At 36.9% G+C, this 11,839-nt stretch overlaps 1 protein-coding gene across 1 annotated transcript; it reads left to right on the forward strand.

The window, feature by feature from the left end:
* Positions 1-2,171: 2,171 nt before the first annotated feature.
* On the forward strand, positions 2,172-8,155 carry LOC139153598 (vomeronasal type-2 receptor 26-like). Its single transcript, XM_070727739.1, has 4 exons — positions 2,172-2,996; positions 3,222-3,454; positions 5,633-5,754; positions 7,254-8,155. Exons 1-4 carry the CDS (start codon positions 2,172-2,174, stop codon positions 8,153-8,155), a joined length of 2,082 nt encoding a protein of 693 aa, XP_070583840.1.
* The last annotated feature ends 3,684 nt before the right edge of the window (positions 8,156-11,839 follow it).

Genomic DNA, 11,839 nt, shown 5'->3' on the forward strand with positions numbered 1-11,839 from the left:
ATATTTTTGCATAAATTGGGTTGAGCTGATGCATAAATTGGGTTGAGCTGATGCGTAAATTGGGTTGAGCTGATGTGTAGCATATATCACATGCTACAACAGGTATAGCTGATCAGATTGTGTTATGTTATTGCAGGATAGTGACACAAAATTATCAGCAAATCATGGCCTTGGTATTTGCCATAAAAGAGATCAACAAAAGTCCTTGGATCTTGTCCAACATTTCCTTAGGCTTCCAAATTTACAATGGTCACTTCAGTCCTAGGTGGACCTATCTTGCCTCTATGGAGCTACTCTTCACCCAAGACAGATTCATCCCAAACTATAAGTGTGATACAGGGAACTTTCTTACAGCAGCTATCGGGGGACCTGACATTTGCTTACACATGGCGACCATACTGTGCATCTACAAAATCCCACAGGTAAGATATGTATATGGGACACAGAAATTTAGCAAAATTTGTGGGGGGGAAAGGCATGGTGGGATTATTGTTGTGTTTATTAGATTTATGCCACATTTTGTTGTTACAGTAATATTTTTGTACACAATAACAGTTCTATAGGTTGCTTTGATTCAGAGATAGTGACCAATCCACTGAGGTAAATTCAGGTTTCCTTATCTTAAGCTAACATCTTAACAACTACAATAATTGTAGAATACAGAATTTTTAAAATGTGTTTTATTATATCATACATTATATAGATATGTTGATATCTATACTGTACTAATTACAGGTTATTAATACGCCAATGTTTAGATAGTTTAAACCTTTAAAGGTAAAGAAAAGGAAGAGTTTATGTCAATATTAACTATGAGTTCAAACATCAGTGTTAAAAATAAACATCATGTTGCTTGAATTTTACACCCAAAGTTAAATGGCCATAGCCGTTAATAAATGATCGCAGATTGCATCAACATATTTGTTATACTATAATTTTTTCTTTCTTGATTTGTATATTTCCAAGTTCTTAATTCCTGTGTATCTTCATTGTGGCTTTTCTGAAGAAGGAACTATATTCCTTCTTCAGAAACGATTGTGTTTTATTTATTTATTTAGTTTCTGTTTTTCATTTTTGTTCTTCCAGGCTTTTCTTTTTCTTTATTCATTCTTGTTTGGCTAGGCTTGTTACTTCGTTTCATCATCTGAATCTTGGTTCTGCCTGGAGGAAATGGCTTGAAGAATCTTTCCTTCATGCTAGTCGGAGGAGAAAAATAGTTATCCCCTGTTTTCTCAGCTGCTGGTGATTTTTTTTGTCTGCCTGGTAGTGGGTTGCTACCAGTTTGGACTGGTTCACATGAGCCGGTGGTCAAAATTTGGCCCTGTTCACTGAACCAATAGTGATAACCAGCTTGCTATGCCCCCAAACTGTTTCCCCAGTTGCAGCTGCTTGAAAGAAGCTGTCAATGAACCCTCTGCACATGCACAAACACTTCTGTACATGCACAGAGGGTCAGTATCTGGAGGTAATGCACAATTTGTGTAGGTAGGGAAGGTAAGAGAAACCTACCACTGCTGACTATCTTTCAGTTTCATCTTTACATTGAGTTCTGGGCTTTGATTGTGTTGATTCACAGAGGTCCCAGGTCATCACCTTATCTTCTCGCTTTGGCACCAACTAGCTTGATGTTTCTGTTAGATTGTCAGCTGAGTTGTCCTGAAAATGGAGGTGGGCCAAGAAGGCAGGGAAGGAACACAAATTCTTACAATCTGATCAGGCATTCTGTCCTTCCACAACTATGGAGAGCCATAAGAACATCAAATCAATATTGTATTGTCTATGTAGATCTCAATCATCTAGATTATGGTTGCCCTAATGGTGCTTTTTCCAAATGCAACTGGAATTTCTTGGATTTTTCCCTTTAAAAATGCTTACTGTATCATTCAAGAAGCTTCTTCAATTCATCTAGAACCAAAGAAGCTTCTCAGATGAGAAACAAAACATTTTCAAAAGGGTTAAAAAAAATAAGAAAGTTAAGTTAGCTTTTAGGAAAAGCACCTTTGGAATAAATGTATATATGTTTTATTCACGCAAATTCAGATTAAAACTTTGATTGGATTTCAGATATAATTTGGAATAATTTTGGAAACAGCAAAATGTAGATTCACTTCCAAATGTTCTGCTGATCCTATTTTCATTTCATTTAGCTGACATATAGCTCTGCTCCAACTATGGACAAGGAGACTCAAGGTATTTTCTTTAAAAACATGTTCCCAAATGAGGCTCATCAGTATAGGGGCATTCTTCAATTGTTATTGCATTTCAGGTGGACATGGATTGGAGTCCTTTCAATGAATGATGACAATGGGGAGAAATTTATAAAGATTGTGCTCTCCACTTTTTCCCAGTATGGCATCTGTGTTGATTTCATAGGAAGATTCCCAACTATGAATTTTTACACTGACTTTACAGATATGATGGAGGAAGGACTCAAACTGTATAGAATTACCATGACCAGCACAGCCAATGTGATGGTATTATATGGTAAAATTCAAACAATGACATTTCTGAGAATGCTTCTCCAGTTTTCAGAAATGGAGACAATTCCAAAGAAGACCAAAATATGGGTTATGTCTGCTGAAATAGATTATACATCCATTTCAATGCACAGATTTTGGGACCTGCATTTCCTGCATGGTGCTTTATCCATTTCAGTCCACTCAAAAGAAGTCTTTGGATTCCAGGAGTTTCTTCGGATCAGACACCTGCACTCCGATGAACATGATGGTTTTATTAGAGATTTCTGGAGACATGTATTCCATTGTTCATTTCCAAGTTCTCAACAAGATGAAGGGATTAGCAGGATCTGTTCTGGAAAAGAGAAGCTGGAGACCCTTCCTTCATCTGTGTTTGAAATCAGCATGACAGGTCACAGCTACAGTGTATACAATAGTGTCTATGCTGTGGCACATGCTTTCCAAGCAATGCGTTCCTCTAGACCCAAGCAAAGAAAAGCAGAGAATAGTGAGAACTTTCAGCATCTACAATTCTGGCAGGTAATATGTAGAACAGAGAGATCTAGGAAAACTTTGGTTTAAACAGGTTTATTTATTTATTTATCTATCTATCTATCTATCTATCTATCTATCTATCTATCTATCTATCTATCTATCTATCTATCTATCTATCTATTTATTATTTAGATTTGTATGCTGCCCCTCTCCGCAGACTCGGGGTGGCTCACAGCAAAAATCTTTCCTTTGTTTCTTCCTTTCTTCCAGCTTCATCACTTCCTGAGTAGTGTTTCATTCAACAATAGTATGGGAGAACATATTTCCTTTAATCAGAATGGAGAATCAATTAGTGGGTTTGATATTATTAACTGGATTTCGTTCCCAAACTGGTCCTTCCTTAGAGTCAAAGTTGGAAGGTTGGATACCATAGCTTCTTCAGATAAATTCTTTAGCATTTGTGAGAATGCAATTATATGGCCCAGAAGTTTTAATCAGGTAAGGACTTTCTGGGTTTTTTTAAAAACTATGAAAAGGTTTCTCTGCTCAGATGACTCTAAGATCAAGCTGTTAATATTCACCTGGGAAAACACTACAATTCATTGCAACTGAATAATTTTGGCAGACATTAAAAATATTCAATTGTAAAATCTATTTTCATGTATTTAAGAATAAGGATGCTTTTATCAATCAAAGGTTGAATCAGTGAAGGGCTGCAAAAAAAAAACTTACTACAACATTGTGGGTGTGGCTTACTGTGTGGATGTGGCTTAAAGGTCATGTGACTGGGTGGGAGTGGCTTACCAACCAAGATAAGTTTTCAAATAGGTGCTTGGACTCTTTTTCAGTTGATTAAGTCAAATTATTTAAATAGCCACAAAAAGGACAAATGATAGACAGCATTATTGTTGAGGAGCACAATAACATTTTATGGTTTTGTACTGAACCCACAAGGCTCAGTATGATAACAGATTAGGCAAATAGCTCAATTTTCTTTAATTGCTATAAAAGTTCAGTTCTAGATAATGATTAAAATGATTAAGTTTTATGGGTAAATTTACTATTTAATTATTTCCTATTTTAAAAGTAATTAAGGATCATACTAAGGAACTGGAGAAGGAAGGGCACTAAAAAAAACCCTATTAATATTAATATTGCATAAACGTACTACCTCCACTGCTTCCCCCACCCCTGTGGACCAACAGCCTATTACTGGGCTGAATGGTGGGGAGAATAATGTTTATTTTTCTTTATTTTATTGCTTCAATTTGCATGGTTGCCCACCCACCAGCCAACTCTGGGAACCTCCTTACCAGAGAGTTAAGTATATCAGAATGTAAAAACTAAAACAGAACACTGCACTGTATGCAATAACTCAAACCACTCAAACTAAAATCGATTCACACAGCATCCTGAACCTTTCTGTGGAAAAAGCGTAATTGTTTTTAAACATAGAAACATAGAAACATAGAAACATAGAAGTCTGACGGCAGAAAAAGACCTCATGGTCCATCTAGTCTGCCCTTATACTATTTTCTGTATTTTATCTTAGGATGGATCTATGTTTATCCCAGGCATGTTTAAATTCAGTTACTGTAGATTTATCTACCACGTCTGCTGGAAGTTTGTTCCAAGGATCTACTACTCTTTCAGTAAAATAATATTTTCTCATGTTGCTTTTGATCTTTCCCCCAACTAACTTCAGATTGTTCTTGTGTTCACTTTCCTATTAAAAACACTTCCCTCCTGGACCTTATTTAACCCTTTAATATATTTAAATGTTTCGATCATGTCCCCCCTTTTCCTTCTGTCCTCCAGACTATACAGATTGAGTTCGTTAAGTCTTTCCTGATACATTTTATGCTTAAGACCTTCCACCATTCTTGTAGCCCGTCTTTGGACCCGTTCAATTTTGTCAATATCTTTTTGTAGGTGAGGTCTCCAGAACTGAACACAGTATTCCAAATGTGGTCTCACTAGCATTCTATATAGCGGGATCATAATCTCCCTCTTCCTGCTTGTTATACCTCTAGCTATGCAGCCAAGCATCCTACTTGCTTTCCCTACCGCCTGACTGCACTGTTCTCCCATTTTGAGACTGTCAGAAATCTTTTATCTTAATCTTTACAAAAATGAATATGCGACACATTCAGTGACAAAGAAGTCAAAAATAAAACAATGTTAAGACAACATACTGTATAATGAAATCTTCTTTGAATGATGTTTTAGGTGCCCTAAATTCTATTTGCAAGAAAATGAAGAATATTAAAGAGTCTGCTTTATTCATGCAAGTTTCGCACTGATCTAATACCCAACTGTATGATGGTCCCAAAGAATGAATAGAGGACTGTCTGTCCTCTATTATTATGGGGGGGGGGGGTTTCACCAATTTCTCAGTGAGTTACAATCAGCACCACATAACATTTGATGAAAAGTAGAGGTGTAAGCTTTTTGAATAAATGTCAACATAATATTTAATTCTCACTGCTATTTTATGCTTAATCATCTCCCTCGATATTGGACCAAGAGTGCACCAAGTATTCTGTTCAAATGAAGCCACTGGGTCATGCCATCACAAGTCATTGATCAATTTCTAAATTACATGATCTGGTATAGATTTCAAAGTGTTTTTTTGCTTTATCCATGTTAAAACATTCTCTTTTCATTTATGAATTGGCACAACCCATCTCTATATGTAATGACCATTGCTGGAAAGGGTACAGCAAAATGAAGAAAGAAGGGAAGCCATTTTGTTGCTATGATTGCTTCCCATGTCCAGAATGGAAGATTTCAAACCAGGAAGGTAAGATATGACATATTTAGAATAACAGTGTTGGAAGGGACTTTGAAGGTCTTCTAGTCCAACCCTCTCCTTAAGCAAGAAAATTTAAAGCATACAAATATATTTTCTTGCAAGCTAGTTTCTTTCATGTTTAAAATCTGTTATATTACATATAAATTGACTTTGAGAACGGTTTAATATTTTTGTGCATCTATCATTTTCAAATACTATTCTAGTACATGGAAATTGGACAACTGAACAGTAGAAATGGATTTTCTGTATCTTTCTTTCAACATGTATAGATTAATGTATGACCCCAATTATTCAATGCATTAAAGACTTGATGTTATGAATAGATTGTTTACATATGTAGCTTCTGTGTGGATAATTTTAGTCTAAAATATTGTGTACATATAAAAATGCATATATACCACATTTCTCCAAAAATAAGACCTTGTCTTATATTTTTTTTCAATCCTGAAATAATTGCCATGCCACTCAAAAGCCTGATTGTGCTTGTTTATTTGTTTGTTTGTTTGTTTAGCTATCAAATTTATAGGCTGCCCTTCTTCTAGTGGACTCAGGGTGGTTTATAAAATAGTAACAAGATTAAAATAATCCAATACGAAGAATAAAAACAAATAGAAAAAAATAAAACCAAATATAATTTACATTCAATCATCCCTTATTCATGCTACTGGCCAGAACAGAAAGTATCGCTCACAGCCCCAGGCTTGCCAGCATAAGTGGGTTTTCAACATGTGTAGAATGTTGAGGAGAGTGGAGGAGATATTAATCTCTGGTGGGAGTTGGTTCCAGAAGACCAGGGCAGTAACAGAGAAGGCTCTTCCCCTATTATCTTATTTTTGGGAAAACAGGGTAGATATGTGTACATTGGAAACCCTCTTATGTGTGTATGATAGGTATAATATATTTATACCAACCCTCACACACATATCTTAAATACATATATGTATTCTATTTCCTTCTATTATAATACTTACAAATTTGGATATAGAAGACAAATGCAAATGTTATGCACTAGAACACAGCAATTAGTTTATTAAAACATGGTAAAAGAACAAGTAATGCAAGCTTGTGTTGTCAAAAGTTGGGGGAAATTTTAAAGTTCCCTTTAATCAATTAAATTTCTTTCTTTTTGATAAGTGTTGAGCATAACTTCACAGAAATTGGGTAAGAACAGTGGAAAGTAACCTTTCATGTTTCACTTGTGATATTGAGAACAGTAGTGGGTTGCTACCAGTTCAGATCTGTTCACCTGAACCAGTAGCAGAAATTTGCCCCTGCTCACCAAACCATCAGCAATGTGAACCAGTCCTCCAGTTGCCACTCCTTGAAAACATATGGCAAAGAACCCTCTGCACACGCACAAAAGGTCATTTATCCAACATGATATCAATGCACAAAATGCACACTTCCAACGCAACGTGAACTGGTAGGGAAGATAAGTGGAATCCACCATTGCTTCAGAGCTAACACTTTGCCATGTTGTTTTTCAGACCAAGATGATTGTTATCACTGTCCAGAAGACCATTATCCAAATCAGAAAAAAGATGGATGCATTCCAAAGGTTATTACTTTCTTAACATATGAGGAACCCTTGGGAATCACCTTGAGTATTTCTGCTCTTTTTCTTTCCTTTATCACAGCTTTGGTACTTGGGATCTTCATTGAATATAGAAATACTCCCATTGTCAAAGCCAACAACCGGAACCTCACAAACACACTTCTCATCACTCTCTTGCTCTGCTTCCTTTGTGTTCTTCTTTTCATTGGGCAACCTAATCATATCACATGTAGCTTTCAACAACCATCTTTTGGTATCATCTTTTCAGTGGCTGTTTCTTGTATATTAGCCAAAACTGTTGTTGTCGTGGTAGCATTCAGGGCTACAAGGCCTGGATCCAGTATGAAGAAATGGGTGGGGAAAAGATTTATTAACTCCATTGTTTTTTCCTGCCCTCTTATTCAAACCATAATTTGTATAGCATGGTTAGCAACATTTCCACCATACCCAGAACTTAATGTACACTCAATGTTCAAAGAAATTGTATTTGAATGTAATGAAGGATCAGGCATCATGTTTGGCTGTGTATTGAGCTATATGGGCTTTTTAGCAATTGTCAGCTTCTCTGCAGCTTTTTATGCTAGGAAGTTACCTGACAGTTTCAATGAAGCCAAGTTTATTACATTTAGCATGTTGGTCTTCTGCAGTGTTTGGGTGTCTTTTGTTCCAACTTATCTGAGTTCCAAAGGAAAATACATGGTGGCTGTGGAGATCTTCTCCATCTTATCCTCCAGTACTGCCTTATTGTTCTTTATCTTTTTCCCCAAATGCTTTATCATTGTACTGAAGCCTGAGCTGAACAACAGGCAGCAAATAATGACTAAAAAGAAATAAAACAGCTGAAGGACAGCCCATTTCCTTTCTGTAGTATTTGCAACTATTTGTCTACGAATAAAGTGACCAGACGGCCCGCTTTCAGTGGGACAGTCATGCTTTTTTGCTATTTGTCCGGCATCCCATGTTGCTTTTAAAAAGTCCTGCTTTTTAATGAAAAAATTGCCAGTCGGCAGCTTGAACGCCACGGAAATGGAAGGACCGGCTCTTCATCCTTTGATGCTGGGTGATCACGCCCGGACGGCAGCTCAGCTTCCACTGAAAGGAGGACCTCTGCATTGGCCGATCATCAGCTGAGCTTCCGTCTTCGTGGCTTCCAAGTCCCCACTCACCTCACAGATTCTACTTGCCAAATTGAAATGTAAAATAGCTTGGGGAATATAAGGGAGGCAGCAAAGTGAGGAGGGTATTGCTTTGTGCTTGCCCAGGAGACAGAGACAGAGAGAGACCGAGCCTGCCCCTCTCCGGTAAAGCAGAACAGGCAAGCTACTGTATTTTGCTCTCTTCCCTTGTCTAGTTTGGTGTAAAAAACATTGGGGGAGGGGCAAACATTTAATTTTCAGAAAAAGCTACGAAAATGTGGGAGGTAGGAAAGAAGGCTTAAAATAATCTTGTTGACAACTGTTCCTGAATAAATTTCATTTTCTGAATCTGAGCTATGGTCTTTCACTTTTCATTTTCTTATTTTAGGCCACAGGATGCTTTTTGTCACAAAACCTCCCCCCCCCCCCCCCGGGGCAATGGTGTCTCTTTTTACCAATGTTAAAATCTGGTCACCTTATCTAAGAAACTTAATGTTCTTGGTCATATTTGTCCCTTTGTGATCTATCCATGTTTTATTGTTAGAGATAATGCTGTAATATGGGGCTGGCCTTCTCAAGGTCTCATCAACCAAACAATGCCAACTGGTGGGGCCATGGAGAAGGGGTTTCTCTGTGGTGGCTCCAGCTCTCTGGAAACTGCTGCCCCAGAGGTCTGTAATCTCCCCACTCTACAGGCCTTCCACAAAGCTGTAAGGACCTGCCTTTTTCTTCTTTCCAATAACCTCCTTTACCTCGTTCGTAAGCTATACTGGTGTCCTCTTGGACTTTCCAGTCCTCTTTCTTTTTTTAGGAATGCATTTTAGTTGAGCCTGTTGTAACATATTTTTAAACATTTTCAAAGCATTTTGGAAGGATTTGATAATCCCTCCAAAATGCTTGGTAACAGTAGCATAGTGTAACACATTTACTACATTTCTTATTGGTTTGTTTATCTTCCTACCCTTAACAAACCCATCTTGATGCTCTTCATTTATTATCAGTAAAATATTTACAATTCGATTTGTCAATATTTTCATAAATATTTTATAATCCTGATTTGCCAGATTAATAGGACAATATTATCCCACATCCTTTAAATCATGGTCCATTTTTCGGATGGTAACAATCTCTGAAATCTTCCATGTCTGTAAAATATTATGATTTTGAAATATATCTTTAAACAACTTCATCAAATGCAGTAACAATTCATTCATATAAGTCCTATAAAATATTTTAATGGTCATCTTTTTGACTTGTGCGGTATACAGGTCCTTAATGGAAGGCTGGTTGGCAGGAAGTGCTTTTTCTGCAGTTCTGCAAATATATATTATGGTCACTACTACTAATTCATTGTCATCTGAGACAAATGATATTACTTTAAATTAACAATGGCAATATATTAAAAATCCATTGTATTAGCTGAGACCTGAGATAGCCCAAGCCTTTTATTTGTTTGTTTGTTTGTTTGTTTGATTGTTTGTTTGTTTATTTATCTATCCATCCATCCATCCATCCATCCATCCATCCATCCATCTATTTATTTATTTATTTATTTATTTATTTATTTATTTATTTATTTATTTATTTATTTATTTATTTATTTATTTATTTATTTATTTATTTATTTATTTATTTATTTATTTATTTATTTATTTATTTATTTATTTATTTATTTATTTATTTATTTATTTATTTATTTATTTATTTATTTATTTATTTATTTATTTGGATTTGTATGCCGCCCCTCTCCATAGACTTGGGGCGGCTCACAACATACAACAGAACAATTCACAACAAATCTAATAAATTTAAAAAACATTTAAAAAACCCATTATTAAACCAGACATACCATACATAAATTGTATAGGCCCAGGGGAGGGGAGGGGAATGCCTCAATTCCCCCATGCCTGATGGCAGAGGTGAGTTTTAAGGAGTTTATGGAAGGCAAGGAGGGTGGGGGAAGTTCTAATCTCCGGTGGGAGCTGGTTCCAGAGAGTCGGGGCCACCACAGAGAAGGCTCTTCCCCTGGGCCCCACCAACTGACATTGTTTAGTCGACGGGACCCGGAGAAGGCCAACTCTGTGGGACCTAATCGGTCATTGGGATTCGTGTGGCAGAATACATGTGACTTCAGCAATCCTTTGGTGAAGTCTCTCCCCCCCCCCTAAAATAACTATTTTGAGTTATGGAATGAAGTAACCTGGAAGACTGAAATATTAAGATATTATTTTGTTCTTGTTTGAAGTCCCTATGTTAAACCTTTGTCCATTAATGCTCTTTCATTAAGTTTGATGTTTATCCCAGTGGGGAATTGGTCTTGGTTCAGACTGATTCTTTGAACCAGTAGAACCAGCTTTGGGTGGCTCCGCCTACCTGGGCAGGAGGCTTCTTCTCATGTGTGTCACGAACTGGTAGCAAAATCATTTACAACCCACCACTGGTTTATCCCATGTAGAAAGCAGTGGGGCATTGCTGGCTGATGGTTGGAATGTATCACATTAGAGGACAAACATCAAGCTATATCTAAGGGTTTGTGTGAATTTTTGGTGTAAATATGTTTGTTGCAACTTCTGGTTCCTATGTCAGCAACATTGTCATGTTGTTGTTTCTTCTTGCTTGTGAAAAGTGTATTCAGATTGGTTTGTTGACTCTATGCAATTATGGGTCTGGTGCCTAATGCTTGAGAAAAAGCAGTGTTATTTTATTTGTATTATATGGATGTAAGTTATTAATAATGTGTTGGTGAGCTGTAAGTAATAACCAGTGATAAGAATTGTTCTCTCTCTCCCTCCCTCCCTCCCTCTCTCTCTGTCTCTCAGAGAGAGAGGGAGTGAGGGAGAGAAAGGGAGAACAATGCTTATCACTGGTTGTTATTTACTCTCTCTCTCTCTTAGGGAGGGAGGGAGGGAAGGAGAGAGGGAGAGAGAGGGGGAGGGAGAGGACCCACTGCTATGGGCTTTATCTTTCCCTAACCCACATCACATAGAACATATATAATTTTTCTTTTTTCAAGGTGTGACAGAATGAATAACTATGACTACATTATGATCTATTCTACCTTATAATTATCCAATTAGACATTATTATCTCCACTTCTTTTCAAAACCTTGAAAGTATCAGTGTCGAAAACAGAAAGATGAAGAATGCTATTAATTCTTTCCCATACATTCAGAGCTGGCAAGTTTGTTCCTTTAATCACTGACATGTTGCATTGTCTAGTTTTGTCTCAGGAACAATTTATAGAATCATGGCAGGAACTATGATTTGGAAATATGTACTTGCCAAAGTGAAAACAGGTCCACGTGTATACAGAAGGAAGACTTTCAAGCAATATAGTGGCATTTATTGTTTCCTTATTAGCATCAATGCCTGGGCTGTGTGT

Source organism: Erythrolamprus reginae, chromosome Z (assembly GCF_031021105.1).
Source record: "Erythrolamprus reginae isolate rEryReg1 chromosome Z, rEryReg1.hap1, whole genome shotgun sequence".
NCBI classification, from domain to species: Eukaryota; Metazoa; Chordata; class Lepidosauria; order Squamata; family Dipsadidae; genus Erythrolamprus; species Erythrolamprus reginae.